The 15,930-nt window shown below is 49.2% G+C and overlaps 1 protein-coding gene across 2 annotated transcripts in view; it reads right to left on the bottom strand.

The window, feature by feature from the left end:
* The window catches only part of SZT2 (SZT2 subunit of KICSTOR complex), a 49,349-nt gene that overhangs the window by 26,585 nt on the left and 6,834 nt on the right, over window positions 1-15,930 (bottom strand). For both annotated transcript variants that reach the window (XM_031464965.2, XM_064493659.1), the window contains exons 2-17: window positions 13,202-13,327; window positions 12,717-12,890; window positions 12,250-12,420; window positions 8,868-8,999; window positions 7,978-8,119; window positions 7,456-7,562; window positions 3,977-4,187; window positions 3,581-3,751; window positions 3,095-3,329; window positions 2,782-2,911; window positions 1,873-2,015; window positions 1,470-1,622; window positions 1,213-1,327; window positions 785-1,002; window positions 470-685; window positions 8-86 (exon numbers count right to left, since the gene is read on the bottom strand). In XM_031464965.2, coding sequence (XP_031320825.2) covers window positions 8-86; window positions 470-685; window positions 785-1,002; window positions 1,213-1,327; window positions 1,470-1,622; window positions 1,873-2,015; window positions 2,782-2,911; window positions 3,095-3,329; window positions 3,581-3,751; window positions 3,977-4,187; window positions 7,456-7,562; window positions 7,978-8,119; window positions 8,868-8,999; window positions 12,250-12,420; window positions 12,717-12,890; window positions 13,202-13,327 — 2,523 coding nt within the window. The remainder of the gene's footprint in view (window positions 1-7; window positions 87-469; window positions 686-784; window positions 1,003-1,212; window positions 1,328-1,469; window positions 1,623-1,872; window positions 2,016-2,781; window positions 2,912-3,094; window positions 3,330-3,580; window positions 3,752-3,976; window positions 4,188-7,455; window positions 7,563-7,977; window positions 8,120-8,867; window positions 9,000-12,249; window positions 12,421-12,716; window positions 12,891-13,201; window positions 13,328-15,930) is intronic.

A 15,930-nucleotide genomic window follows, 5' to 3' on the forward strand; every position in this document is an offset into this window, starting at 1 on the left:
CACATACCTGAATTGGAAGCTCTAGGACCATGTTGATGATTCCTTCCCCACTGCAGGCAAAGTGGAACCCTTCAGAGAGGCGGACTCTGAAGTCCCATTGAAGCGGGGGTGGGGACAGGATGAGATGGGGAGAGACACTTAGAGTACAATCTTCTGCCCTCCACGCCACTTGCATATCCACCTCTCAGCAGCCATCCAGGCAGACTTGTCTGCTGGTGGCCCTGTTCTGACTACTGGTGCCTCAGGGAAAGCAGGTCCAAAATAAACCAAGGAGGGGGAGAGGTCGTGGGGGAGAGCAGTAGCACGCACTCCTTTGTGCTGGATACTCTGCATAATGGCAGCAGCCAAGAGACTGGGGCTGAGAGTGGGGCAGTGTTTGGCTTAGGCTTTCTGCCAGCGTCCAAACCCAGCGTCTACACTAGCTCCCTCCTTGCCCCAAACTGCCCGGCCAGCTCTATGACTGACGTACTCAGTGAGGATGGAGAGGAGCTGGGCGATGGCGCTGAGCGGCAGCGCGGGGGCCAGTCCTGATGGGACACTCCAGAGCCAGCGCTGATGGTAGAGGTAGCGGGACAGCGATGCTAGGCTAGAAGAGGCTGAGCGGCCTGACACCAAGGGCAGTGGCCCTGGTGGCTCCAGTGTCAGCAAGAAGGGTGCCCGGTAGTCCAGGGGTAGCTTCTCATACCTGGGCCATGGGGGCAATTCCTGGTTAATCTCTACTCATACCTGGCTCAGCCACAACCCTCCACACGCTCCGGGCCCCATCCCAACCCTTCCCACCAACCTGATGAGTAGCTTGTCCAGCGGCTTATGCAGGACCACAAGGCAGGGCCGGTCAGACAGAGCCTGCTGTGGCCCCAGAGTGGGGGGCGACTTGGAGGGAGAGTTGCCCCCACTGGAGCCCCCCAGCCCTTTTCGTTTCACCTTGGGTGTCGGTTCCTTGCTTTGCACCCGGTGAGGGAAACGTAGCCGCAGGATTTCTTCCTGCAAGCCTGACACAATCTGAGGGAAAAATGTGATCAGATCCTCCCACTCCTGTCTCCTACAAGCGGGGAGAAGGGGCCCAGGGACAAGGTGAGAGAGCCCTCCACCGCCAGCCTTACTTGGTCTGGGGGCTTCTCTCCCTGCCAGCCCTGGCTCTGTGGGGTCTGGGGAGAAGGAGCAGGTCGATGCTCCAGGGCTCCTCTGGGAGTGAGTCAGGGTCCAGCTCACCTTGTGCCGGGCCTGTGCTGGTGTGCCGATGGGAAAACCCAGGCGGAGTACCATGCATGGGGCCTTGGAAATGATGCGGACCATGTAGAAGGAGGAGGGGGGCTGGTCTGGGGCACTGGGGAGAAATGGGAGTCAGTGAGCAGCACTCGGCTGGGAGAAAATGGGCTTAGGAGGAAGGAAGGAGAAAGTTTGGGGTTAGAGGAAGAGACACGGGATAAGGGGGATGGGGAAGAGTGAGGGGACATCACTTTGCCCACCTGGAGAGCAGCTTCACATAGGAATAGCCCTCGACCAGCACGAAGCTGCTCCAGTCACGAAGCAGCGAGGTCAGCGAGGAGTGCGAGATCCTGCACTGGACTGTGCTGTAGCGCCCATTACTGCCTGGGGTGTGCAGGTGCTTGGGGATTGGTCTGGGAAGAGGGTGTGGAGTGAGGTCAGACCTCCCAGCCCCAGTCTTGGGGGAAAAGAACAGATTGCTCCCTCTCTCTTTTAGGCCCTGTCTGAGGATATGGGGGCTGATGAGCAGGAAGGCTAGGAAAGAGTTGGAGCTTTTCTTGGCCAAAGTCAGTAAGAGCTCATCTACCACCTTCCTTCCCCATCACTTCCTTTCTCCTCACCCCTGCTCCTCCATCCCAACTATGGCCCTAGGAGGATACCCACGTGTCATGTTCCAGGATTAGCACTAGGCGATGCATGTGCAGCCAACGCTGCCATGAGTTAGCATCCATAGACAGCACTGGCTTCCAGTAGGCAGCAAACTGGGCATGGGAGGAGTCGGAACCACTGTGCTGAAGGGAGAGCACCTGAGGACAGGAAGGACGGCCTTACTGGAGTATTCGTGAATAATCTCCAAACAGCAAATGGAACCATGGGGCTCAGGCAGTCAGAGGTGGTGGTGGTGTAAGGCTAAAGGAACCGCTAGCCCAGCCTGGGACGGAGACAAAAACTGCCTCCAATACAAAGGCTAGATTAGGATGAATGAGCCCAGGAATAGGTGGTGTAGCCATTTAAAAGCTGAATCCAGGCAAAGGACACAACTTGCCAAGCTTCCATCACTGACTTTGGAGGAAAGTCGCAGAGTGATGGCAGGACCTCAGGATGGAGCCGCTGAACGCCAGCATAAGCCCCCTGCCTGGCAGTGCAAGGCTGAAAGCTGGGGCGGAGTGTGGAGAAAGCACAGGACAAAGGAACACATGGTCAAGAAGTGCACAGTTCACATGGTTGGCAGTGGTGGGAAACGGCCGAAGGTGCCGGGAAGCCAGAGTATACCATGCTGGACGGCAAGGGGGCTTGCAGTCAGCTGGAAGACCACCATCTAGACATTCTGCAAGTTTTTACCTCTGACCCCCGTGGTCTGCTGAGGACAGCCTCTCTCTATAGAGCCTTCCCCTCCCCCGGGGGCATGGAAGGATGGGGGAGAATTGCTCTCAAGGCTAAAGCTCAGGATTCTGGTTTGGGAGCCTCAGATTTGAGAGGGGAGAAAACGAGCATGGTTCTGGGCTCAGATGTGGTGCCAACTCGAGTCTGGGTGGGCACAAAAGGGGAAGAAAGAGTGTCAGAGCCACTCACCGGGGTGGTGGAGCCGGGCGGGATGTAGAAGAGGGGCACTCCACTCTTGGTGCTGTCGGGAAGTGTGAAATGTTCCGGGACTGAAGAGAAGGACTGAAGGTGGGCCAGCATCTGGTCCGTCTGGTTAATGCTGCAGACCAAGGGCCAACCCTGAGCCACATCTGACTCTGGTGGATGCAGAGGAGGGGAGCCACAGGGACACACGGGACCTGGGACACAAGCCTGGTGACTTTTTCCAGTTCCCAGTTTTACACATCTGTCCCTTCACACGACAAATGGGGCATCCCTCACTGAGCCCGGAGACCTCGCTCACCTCTGCAGCGTGTTCCAGAACCGTCGGATAACGTGGGTCCGATACAGCGAGCGAATGGGCTGCCTTAGCGCACAGGACACATCATGCAGGATGTCATAGCCACCTTCCATTGTCACTTCTACCCGGGTGCCCCGAGGGCCCTCAGGCTCCAGGGGCCAGGGCGCCACAGCCACGTACTCGATACGCATGTTGTGTTTCCACAGCAGCACCAGTTTCACCTCCAGCTGGGACCCTCCTTCAGGGGAAGCAGGAGGGCTGGTTAGGGGAAGAGGCCTGGGACTCCAGGCCTGGGACTGAGACCCTCACCCACCTCACGGAACTCAAGCCTGGCCAAAGGTTACAAGTATGGCCCACAGAGTTCAGGCCCAGAGCCTGCCCACTGACACAAGCAGAATTTGTCCCTGTGACACCCTTTCATGCGTGGTACATGTGTGTCTTCCACTCCGTTCAGATTTGTGGGATACAGCAGGGCCCAGTGACCCTCACCTTTGGCCAGCGTGACCTCTCGGACACTGTAGCCCTCTCGAAGCCGCACAGACACAGTGCTGACCAAGTCAGCTGGCACCTCCTTCTCAGTGTGCTTCTTTCGGCGCAGGGCCAAGGCAGGGTTGCTGCTTGCAGAGACCAGGTGCTCATTAAACAGGCGGTGCTGAGAGCCTAGAAGACCAGGGAGGATGGGGAAGGGAAATGTGGTTCTCTGTTACCTGACAGAGGTTCAGTAGGAGGGTCTACACTAAATCACGAGGAAAGAACAGTGCCAAAGCCGTCAGCCCGTTGTACTTCCAATCCCTGAGGGGCCCAAACCCTAGATTGACTCCAGCATCATCTCTGGGTCCACACTACACTCTACTGTTCCCACACCAGCCCCGGTCTGCCCCTCACCACAGTAATATTCAGGGTTCAGGGCTTCCCCACTGCGCAGGAAGGAGTAGAGGAGAAAGGCCCGGTGGTAGACAGTCAGACCCAGGTTGCCTGGCTCAGGCTCAGGACAAGTGGACAGGTAGGAGCCAAATGTTGCCATTGCGATGAACTTCATCAATTCCACATTGGGCACATGGCCAAAGCTGCAGTCGTAAGAGTAGACTCCTCCCACCTGAAAAAGGTGAGCAATGAGAGACCTAGTTCCAAAAGAGAAACCGGAGAAGGAAGTACAAGAGACTGGGCTGGGTGGCTGTTCCCATGCCCGGCCCACACAGTGGGAATTGGGCCAGTGCTCTCTCAAGGCAGACCACTGCTGTGCATTTTTCCTTCTCTGAGCCCTTCTGTCTGAAGCCCATGCCATCTGGTCACATCCTTCTTTCTGCACATCAAATACCAGCCTGCCCTCATTCACTGAAGATTTTGGCCACTGATTCACTGAATTCCTTTCATCATCTTGAGACTGCAGTGTTAACAAAGTGCTTCTCATACTTTAGGGTACAGACAAAACACCTGGGGATTAAAATGCAGCAGGTCTGGGGTGGGATCTGAGACTCTTCATTTCTAACAAGCTCCCTGGTGATGCCAGCGCTGCAAGTCTGTGAACCAAATTTTGAGCATCAAGCCTATAGATCAGAGATCGGCAAACTACACAGAACCTGTGGGCCAAATCTAGCCTATTACCTATTTTTGTAAATAAAGTTTTATTGGAACACAGCCACACCCATTCATTCTCATGTTCTCTGTGCTTGTTTTCATGCTACAAGAGCAGAGCTGAGTGGTTCTGACAACCATATGGACCACAGAGCTTAAAAATATTTACTAGTTGGCCCTTTACAGAAAATGTTTCAGATGTATTCTCAATGGTTCATGCAATTCCCTAGCTCTCAGCTCCTTAACCCTCATCTCCAGGAACCCTCTCAATTCCACTTATCTGCCCGCTGGCTACACATTTGCCCTTGGCTTCACCTGGAACTAACTTCCGCTTTGCAATTTCAATTGCCACATACCACTGATTACAAAAAACTTTGTCCTTTTTTTTTTTCTCTAGGTTTCTTTCATCCTGCTCTTCCTACTGCTGTTCTTTGACCTCATTAAGACTCCCAAGCCTTGAACCTCTGCTCCTTTCAAATCTATCCAAGTCCTCCTGGCCCTCCTTTCTCAACCTAGCCTGAATCCCATGTTCAAGCAACTTCGCATGCCTCATCCTCAACTCCCTGGCCCTCTTGACTTTATTCGGCTTCCACCTGAAAACCCCAACTAGGATCACAAGCTCTATACTCAGATCTCAAATGAGATCCCAAGGGATCTCAAATACAAAAAAACTTCAAAGTTGTGTAGGTCGGCACCACATCAAAATATCACGCCCATGGAGGGGGAGGGTATAGCTCAGTGGTAGAGCGCATGCTTAGTGTGCTCGAGGGCCTGGGTTCAACACCAAGTACCTCCGTTAGAATAAATAAATAATTACCTTCACCATAAGCAAAACAAAACAAAACAACAACAAAAACCACCACACCCAATCCCACTAGGCCTTCAGGGCTGTCCTCAGTGCTGCTCCTCCTTTCTGACTCTGGCTCCCGCCCTTATAGTACACACCTTCACCTTCTACTTCACCAAGAAATCAGAAGCCTTTGGGGGAATTTATCTACATTTTACTTCTTAGTCTCAAAGAAGTGAACCTTTCCTGCTCCAAAAGAATCCCTCAGTCTGTTTCCTGAACTGATGCCCTCCTGTCAGTTTAGGGACTCCATCCAGCTTCCTCTCCTTTCCCTTATTTTCCAACTCTGCTTCACCAAGGCTCCTTAGAAGCATCTTGAAGTCTCTAGCCTAAAAAATAAAACACAACAGAACAAAACACCCTCTCCTTCCACCCCGTGTTTCCCTCTGGCTGCTGCGCTCTCTGGCTCCCCGCTCAACCAAATTCCATCTGTCAATACTCGTCTCCACTTTCTTCTCCTCTATCCACTCTCAATCCACCACCATTGCCCTCGCCACCTCTCCACTGAAACGGCCTGGAAAAGATCCCCGTGACCTCCGAATCGTCAAATCCAAAGGGCACTTTTCATTCCTCATTTTACATGATCTCTGTGCTGCATCTCACCCTGTAAAGTACCCCTTTCTTCCCCAAACTCTAACTTCTTTAACACTGGAATCTCCTGGTTCTTGTCTGATCATTTCCCTTCATTCTTTGCTGGGCCCTCTTCCTATAAAAGACCTTTAAACACTGGTGACCCCCAAGTTCTTTGGGGACCCTCTTCTCTTCTCAATTACCATCTGTAGGCTGCCAAATCCTAATTCTCTATCTCTCAATAGTGCTGTCTCCTGAGTATCAGATCTGCGCATCCAACTGCTAACTGCAGTCATTTATTGCATAATTATGCACCATGCTAAGCACTTTCAATGTATCATCTCATCCAGTGAGGTAGGTATATTATAATCTCCATTTACAAATGAATCCAACCAAGCAGTGAAGTGGCGTGCCCAACGTCACACACCTAGTAAGTGGAGCCAGGATTCTGGCCAGGCATGCCCAACTCCGAAGGTGATGTTTAAACTGCTATCCTGCTGACCCAAGGCACAATGTACACACACACGTACACACACACACCTGGATTCACTGTCCTGTCCTCACGCCACCCCAATTGCTTCTCTCCATTTGCTTCACCAGCTGAAGTCAGAAATGTGGAGACATCCTTAGCCCCTCCTTCTCACCACCCCTCACATTTTGCTAATCATAAGTCATGTTGACTCTACCTCTTCATTTTTTCAGTCCTACCCCTTTCTCTCTTACCCCGAATTCCCCTATTTAAGCCCTGATCCTGTCTCACCTGACACTGCAGTTTAACTGCCTCCCTGACTCCACTCCTGCCCTTTCCCCAGGAATGAGTGACCTTTGTAAAACATAAACCCAACTAGTGATTTTCCTTCTATTTCTCTGTATTGACCATAGAATTTTGCTGGAACTCCTAACATAGCAGAACTGGCTCTCCAAGCTCTGGCCTCTGCCTACTCTCCAGCCTTGTCTCCCATGGCTCTTTGCCTCCTATAGTCCATCAATCCAAAGTGGCCACAGGTCCCTGAAAACACCTACTTCTTCCTTTGCTTAAACTAGTTGACATGAGTTTTCTGACCCCTGCAACCAAAACAGTAATGACTAATAACGGGGGAGGTAGAACAGGAACTGACTGCCACACTGCAAATTCTGCATTCTTCTTACTATAACACGCTGCCTCTCACATCCTAAGGAAAGAGGACAAAGACCAGAGTTCTCTCCCACCACCGCACCTACCCTGTTCTAGACATGAAGCCCCCACTCCAGCCCCTCCAGGATGATGTTATTGGCTTTACCTGGGACATCAATGCCTGCAAGAAAGTGACCAGCCATATCCCACCTTGTGAGCTATCACACCTCCCTCTCCTCCTTCCCAGAAAGTACTCACCTGCACAAAGGAACAAGCCACAGTGCCACTGCGAAGCTGGTTCAGCAACGTCTCACAGACAGCAACATCAGGGACACTGGTCACCCCATCTGTGATCACAATGATACCTGGAGCAGGAAACACCAGACTCAGACCTGGGGACACTGACCAGATGAAAGTTACAAGGAGGCATCCAACTGACGGGGCCCTGAAGTCCTTAGTGTCCACCAAATAATGTGTCTCATAATCTTCCAACAATTCCTTCTTTCCTTCCCTCCTGCTCCTTCCTCTTGAGGGCTGGATCCCAAACTCCTCCAGAGTGATGTCCTTAGAGCTCTATTCCTTTCCACTAGGGTCCCTAATGATTGTCAGAGCTGGGGTACTTGAGGTATACACTAATAAACATTTACCACTTACAAACAGGGAAACAGATCCTCTTCCCTGGGACCAGATGATCCCCTGGAACCTCTATCTTTGCTGACAATGCCCCCCGTCCTTCCTATATCCTATTTCCCCAATCCCACCAACATTCCTTCTACTGACCTGCACTAGAGTTTGAGGGCAGCAACTGCAGTGCCAAGATGCCTTGACGAATCATACTGACCAGCCCAAGATCAGCTGTCACCATGGAGACTCCCACTTTCCGGCCTGGGGGCTCCCCTGAGTCTGGGGACTGGTCCTCTGCCTGGCCCAAGTTACAAAAAAGATAGAATGGGACAGATGGCATTGCTGTTCCATACACAGTAAAGCCAGAATTTGTAGCCCAGCACCGCCTAGGCCAAACAGGCCTAATCCTATGAGCACCCCAAATACCCTACTATGCTGCCAAGTCCTGACTATGCCCCCTACCCTACTGTGTGCTTGGATACTGACCCTCAGATGGGCAGGGAGTCCAGCACCAAATGAAGCACCAGATTGTACTGGAGCAGGGTTTCCCCACCTTTTGCCAATAGGGCCCCTTTCCGTCTTTTTTCCATCGCCATTGTGAAATATCTAATACATCAATCAAATTAAGTCTTCAGACATATAGAACTGCCATCTGCCTGGCTACTTCTAGGATTTCTCAAGGAATGACAGAGTGCATTCCAGTGAGCCCAAGCAGCTTTATCACTGATTGTACAAAATACTAGTCGTCAAAGCCACCCACGATCACCTTCTCAGATCCACGGGGGGAGAAGATCCAGGAGAAGAAACACAAGCAAATGGCCTTCACGTTTTCTCCCAGCAGGGCTGTGTGCCTTGGAGAGTGTATCTGAGCCCTCTTCCAACAGGGAGCCTGCTGTGTGCGCTCACTAGCACTTCTATCCTGGCTCCCTCACCCTGACTCTTAGCCCTTGTTTCTGCCATCTTTTCCCTCTATATTTGACTTGTCCTTCCTCTCTCCTCTCTGTCCTCCTTTCAAGCGGCCTCATCCCACTTTCTCCCGCACACACCTGGCTCTGGGGGTCATACTGCTGCTGCAGCGTGGTGGCCACCTTATCCTCAAAGAGGCAGAGCTGCTCATACACCTGCTGCAGGAACGCCTCCCGCTGAGAAGGGTCCAAAAGGCAGCCCTGGACCAGCACCTGAGAAGCACAAGGGGAAGACCCAGACATGAAGGTCAGGGGGACACTGGACAGCATCCCTCTGGTCTCCCTATCAATTCTACATTCTGGGCTTCCCCAAGCCTCCGCATGGGGGCGCCATAAGATCTTCCAGCTTCTATCTTGGCCTCTGGGACATTGTCTTTATAAGCTGCCCTACCAGGCAGGGCCTTTTTTATTTTGACTCCTACTTTTTTCTTCTTGTTGATTTCTAAGCACTACACACAGAAGCTGTTCTGGAACTTTTCTCTTTTTTAGGCTCAAAATCTTCTTATTCCCCCAATGACTGCTCCATCCTTCATTTTTGCCTCAGGGTTAACACCTACCCCCTCTTCACAGAGAAAGGTAACCAGTCAACAGGAACTCCCCACTCACCCTAACCCCGAGTGTGTACTACTCTCCAAACCACTGAAAATGTCTTCTAGACATTTATATCTACCTGTGTTCTTGTTCTTTCTTTGAGGCTCGGAAGAAAAGATTCCTCCTTCTCTTTCTCCCTAAAGGTAATCTTTCCATCCAATCTTGGATCTTTTATCTTTTGTCTCTCTAATATCTTCATTCCCTCTCCATGGGGTTTCTTCCCTTCTATGCTCCCATCCTAAGAGTTTTATACAGGCTTAGTGACCCCTGGGATCTCTCCTCTCCCTCTCTTCATCAGACTCCTACAGCCTGTCCACATCTTCCCAGCCCCCGCCTGCCTGTGCCACAGCCGGAAAAGGCGAGAGTGAGACTCTGGACCACTAAAAACCTGACTGTGAGAAAAAAAAATACAAACAGAATCAGGAATAGTGGGAAGTGGGGCTGGGGAAAGGGGAGAAAGATGTTCAGAGATGTACTGTTTAGAAGACTGAAAACTTGGTCAACCCAAGGGTCAAATAATAAGGGTCTGGCTACATATATAATGACAAAATATGATAAAATATTAAGTCAAGCTGCCATTAAGAATCATGTTTTCGAAAAACATTTAGTGACACAGAAAAACACCCATATGATACTTTAAAAAGTCAAGATGTAAAACAGTGTGTCTGGAATGAGTTGGGTGTTTCTCTTCTCTCTGGATGGAGGGGTGGTAGTGAGGGGAGGGAAACACATACTCACAGACAAGAAAGGAACTCCATAACACATGTCAGTAGTAGTTATTTCCAGGTGGTGTGTTACAAGTGAGTTTTGTTTTTCTTTATATTTTATGTATTTTTCAAATTTCCTTCAATGGACATGTATTATAAGTGTCATAACTATTTTTTTTTTTGAAGAACAGCACAATCCACGTTGAGGGAGCTATGGAGACAGTGAGGAAGCTGCCTGATTTCTTAGCTGACTTAGTGACAAGTGACCCTGGGGCTTACCTAAGTTCTCAGCCCTCTCCTTCTCCCCAGCTGCTGTCCTTGTTCAGGCCTTAACTCCCGCCCCATGCTGCAAGAATCTTCTGCCTGTTCTCCCCAATCCAGAATTTGTCCCCCAATCCATCTTCCTCACTGGTCACAAACAAGAGTGACCTTCCTAGTGTCCACAACTAATCCTGTTACTGACATTCAAAACCTTCAGTGGTTCTCTACCATCCGTGGCTAATGGTTTTAACAGCTAGCATCTGCATGTTTGCTATGCGGCAGGCACTTTTTTAAGTGCTTGACATGCATACTTCAATCACTGTATGATACTGGGACTGTTAACATTCACATTTTGGAGAAAGGACCCAGGTGCACAGAGAAGTTAAACAATCTGCATAATGGCATACAGTGGTATAGCCAGAAAGCAAATAAAGCAATGTGATTCCAGATCCAGTGCTCTTCACCACCATATTAAGCTCCCAGACAGAATAAAGTACAAGTTCTTAGCCATGACACTCCAGGACTTTCATAATGATGCCCGACCTCTTTCTCCAGTCTCCTCTTTACCACCACCCCTCCCCCATTCAAACTTTACTGTGTCAAACTGAGTAACATGTAGTTTCCTAGAACACCTGTGATTGAGAACACAGTTTCATACTTCTGTCTTGGCTTTTGTTGGCCCCTCTGCCTGGAAAGCCCATTTGCTCTTCTCTGAGTGGTTAACATCCTTTAAAACTCAGTTCAAATGCCTCTTTGTCCAGTAGTCTTTCCTGTTGCTGCTCCAGACTGGGCTGGCTGCTCCCACTGCACCTGAGTCATCACTTATCAGTGCCCTTATCACATTCAACTGAAATTACCTCCTTCAATATCTGTCTCTCCTACTAAACACTCAACTCTTCCTATTAGGATAGGGACAGTGTCTGATTAATCTAGCCCAGGACCTAGCCCAGGCCTGGTGTAGATCAGGCTTCAGTAAGTGTTTGTCAAACCAAACTATGTGTTGAGTGATTATCTGACACCCAGGCTTTCCTGACTTGACTGTGAGCACCTGCAAAGCCAGACCTCTGTCTGGGAATATAGCCTACAACCAATAGACCTAACATCTCTACTAGGAGATCACTTTAAACCAGGGCAGAGGGCTGGATCCAGGCATGAACCAATTACCTTGTGGTATATTTCAGCCCCTCAGATGCCGTTCTTTGCATCCCCTTCTCTCAAAGCCATTTGATGGCTAAGGTGACAATGTAGCCACCAGGGACAGTTTCAGGGTAAGCCCTTACCAACAGTGAAGGGTGGTTAAGAGCAGAAGAGGGGAAACTGGGCCAATGCTTATCTAAGCCGAAAACAGATATTCCAGTAACAGACTTGGCCGTTCTCCCAAAGGAGTGCCTTCTGATAGCCTGCTTGGGTGTTGGATAAGCCCTGTAATTATCTGTATGGTCAGCATTACACCCGACAGTTCAGGGGGCCCTCAGAGAAAATGACCCTCCTCTGTCCCTGGAAAAATAATGTTTCTGGATCTTTGTTATTTTTAAAAATCATAGAACTGTCCTAAAAGACAATCTTCTGGGGGTAGTGCCAGGAGTTAGGACATTAGCAAACCTTCTGATAGAACTAAAGGAGGCGGGGGAGAGAAAACAGACATTCAATGGCCAGAACCCGAGACTCACAGGAGTGAGAGAGGCATTTGTCTAATCAATGCCAGCCGACCTACAGCAGATGGGAAGGCCCTTTAAGACCAGAGCAGTAGATTCTTCTTCAGAGGAGACTCACAGAGATAACTAAGAAACAGGTTCAAGAAGAGCTGGGGACTTTGGGCACAGAGAGTAGAGACAGGATCAGAACTTGGTCAGTGGACTATCAATTAGGTCTGAGAATACGAAGTTGGAGAAAGGATGCAATACCTGGTGGGACTGCAGGCCAATGATTGAGGAGTAGGCCTGGATAGTGACGTAGATCTCAGGCTGGAAGTCGATGCAAGATCCAGGCACTCGGAAGGGCCGAAGCAGCCCGCCTAAGCAGCGGGAGAGGGCATGGAAAACTTCATCAAACAAGATCTCCCCTGTGGAATCATCCTGAGGGCAATGCAGAGAAAGGTCTCTCAAGGGTAACCAAAGGCAGCCCTGAGCAGAGGGCAGGAACAAGCAGCTTCCATGGGTCAGTGGGACTATATCCTAAGGTTGATCAGACCCCCAAATACAGTGCCCTAGATGGAACCGGATCTGTCTTCAAACACCCACCATCTTTTACACGCCTTTCTCCTTCCTACCATGGTTAGCTGGTATCATTTTTCCTTTGTCCCAGGCCTCTCCCTCTTCTCCTCCTTTCCCACCCCATCCTTTCTGCTCTCTGTCTCCCTCCGACCCCTTACCACAATGCCAGTAGATGGGCTGAGGTCCAGCTCAATGACAAATCGATACTGCCAGGCCAGGAAGGTGACCCGGGTGGATGGGACAAGGAGGAATGGCCTTGGGACCACTGGTTCATCTGGCTGCCACCCAGGAGGCAGGACACTGAGGACTTCCAATTCCTCCTCAGACTGAAGCTGACAATTAGGATGGAGAGAAAAGGAAAGAGTCAGGGAAGAGTCACTCCCTTCTTCCCAGAACCTGACTGCCACATCCAAAATGACACACCATCGGCTCTACCTCCTGCAACCCCACCATGTACTCTTTCGAGCTGGACAAAGTGATTAAACAAAATTTCCCCCGTGGAATCATTTTGTGGGCATAGCAACTTGCCCCTCCTGGAATCAGACCCCTCAGAGTTAGTCTCCCCTTCTGTCTGTTTCCAGCACCTTCCTTAAAAAATAAAAAAGATCCTCTGGATCACATCCTGTGTGTCTCTGGACCTCACCAGCATCTCTTGGGGTGTGGCCTGCACAGTCTGATGCAGGTGATTGAGGAACCAAGCCAGGCGAACATTTCGGGAGATTCGGTAATCCTTTTTCATCAACAGGAACACCTGCCCAGCTTCTTCCACCTGGGGACGAAGAGAGACATTTCATCGATCTATAAAGATTCACTGAAGAGGGAGGGTATAGCTCAAGTGGTAAAGTGCATGCTTAGCCTGCATGAGGTCCTGGATTCAATCCCCAGTACCTCCTCCAAAAATAAGAAAGCCTAATTACCCGCCCCCCAATAAGATAATCAAATAATATAATAATAAATAAATGAAATACAAAAAAATAATAAAGTCACTGATTAAAAAAAAAGATTCAGTAAGTTCCTAGTATATGGAGATCATGGTGCAAGTAACTTGCCAAAGAGCTTAGAATCCATCAGTGAGAAACAAGGCAGCAGAGATGAAACCTTTATCCCCACCTCAGTGCAAGGTGTCCCCAAGAATTCAGTTCTCAACTCTCTGCTCCCATTCCCCCTATGAAGACCTCTATAGAGACAGAGTGACCTTTGCACATTTCAATGTATATGTCTGTTTCGCCTATAAACTCTAAGTTCCTTGAGGGCAGGGACTGTGTTTTGCTCTACTTTTGTGTCCCTGTGCTTGGCAAATTGCTTAAAACAAAGCAGTCACTCAGTAACACCTGGCAGTTCCTCCTAATAAGCCTTGACAGCAGCAGGCACTAAAGGAATCTTCACCGGGTGAGGCAAGCCTGCCAAAGACCTCAAAACCAAACTTCTGTGGGTCACGGTCTCCTGCCCCCACCCTCCTCAGTTGTCAACACCCTAGTTCCTTCCTTCCATTGCCTCAAGGGCAGTCCATTTAACAATGTCTTAACCAGCATCAGTTCCCTTGCCAGTGCCCTCACCTTCCACTACACAAGCCCAGCCAAATCCTGACTTAGATGAATCTGACCTTTTCCCTTATCCACATGAATAGCCATGCCAGTTGCACTTTGGCAGAAACTCATCACCTCACCAGTGGTGCCACTTCTTGCGGCCTTTACCAATCCAGCAACCTCTCCTAACCTCCTCACCTTTTCCAACTTCTCAACCCCCGCAGTCCTGGCAGATAAACTTGCCTACTGTTTCACAGAGAAAATAAGGGTCAAATGGTCTGAACTCCTCAAATGTTTCCTCCAGATTAATCCTTATCTGTAACATTCCTTTACTCCTTACTCTTGCCTCAGACGAAAAGATTGCTCTCCTCCTGTTCTAGACAAACTGCAAATTTCTCCTCTTGTGTTTCTAGTGAGGAGGGAAACACCAGGCTGCGAGAAAGTGAGCAGAAGTCGTGACTGCCTACTGAAAACGGGGTGCTGAAAGGAAGTGAAGTTTTTCTTTTTCAAAAATAGGGAAATATGCATAGAGAAGAGGTGGAAAAAGTCCTGGAAAAGCAATAATGAAGGGTGCCTGATGTCAGAGAACAGTGTGGAGAGCTGATATGCAACGACTAAAGATGAAGAAAATCTTTCTTCTCCAAGACAGAAGGCAAGCATCAAGAGATATAGGAGACATTGGGAAATGGCAGAGATGAGAGGAAAAGGAAGAGGGAAGAAACTCATACTTATTGAGCACCTAAAATACATTCCATAGTGCACTGTAGAGGTTAAGGACAAGAATTTCAGATTCAGACAGCCTGGGTTTGAATCCCAATTCAGCCCCTTATTACCTGTGAGATGGTGGAAAATGTACTTAACTTATTTAAGCCTGTGTCCTCATTTGTAAAATGGAGATAAATCCTAACACCGATCTAGTAGCGCTGCTCTGTGGACGCAGTGAAATCACACGCATATAAAGTGCTCAGCACAGTGCACGGCACTTAGTAAGAATATAACAAAAGTTCACTATTACAGGTTATCACTGGGCACAGCACTAGGGCTCCTCATATAAGTAACCATATAAGTAATTACTTGTGTGAAGTAATTCAGTCTTCACACAAAACATTTAACAGAAGAAAACTGAGGTCCGAAAAAGTTAAGTGACTTAGCATAATTTGTAGGCATAGGGTCAGAAGTCAAACCCAAGCCTGATGAGCTGCAAAGCCCATCTACTGAGCATGACAAATGGATCAAACTGAGGGCTTGAGAGCAGAGAGGATTTAAAGTGGTCACAAGAAGGAACACAATGGGGGTTTATAAGTAGAAAGGATGTTTGACATAATCAGAAAGATAAAAAGACAATTTAAACATCGATATGATGTGATTCAATATTTTTGTGCTATGTCTCTATACCATCTAAAACCACACTTTGGGAAATATGATTGTCTACTATACGGTTTCCCTACACTGGACTGAGTCAGCCCTGGCTGGGATTCTGGATTTTATCCAAGAATTAAGTCAAGGTACTGAACCCCTTCCTTCAGCAGGGCAGTACTATTACATCTGCATTTTAAAAAATTCCCTCTGGCTACCATATGATTCCAAAAGACCCCCTAACAGCCATGAGAGATGACAGTGGCCTAGACCAGAGCGACTCAAAGTGGCCATTCTGTGAACTGTTTGAGACTGTTCCCTGATGGCACCAGGATTTATGCTAATATGTAAAACCAGCACTGCCTTTCACTGAGAAACTCATGGAAAAAGTTAGCAGAATTAACCTACAAGACAAGTAAGCTTAGTTGCATTTTAAGGGATCTTTAGAATAAGATAAAAAAGAACTGGTGATTAATTGGAAGTGGGGAGG

Source organism: Camelus dromedarius, chromosome 14 (genome assembly GCF_036321535.1).
Source record: "Camelus dromedarius isolate mCamDro1 chromosome 14, mCamDro1.pat, whole genome shotgun sequence".
Taxonomy (NCBI): domain Eukaryota; kingdom Metazoa; phylum Chordata; class Mammalia; order Artiodactyla; family Camelidae; genus Camelus; species Camelus dromedarius.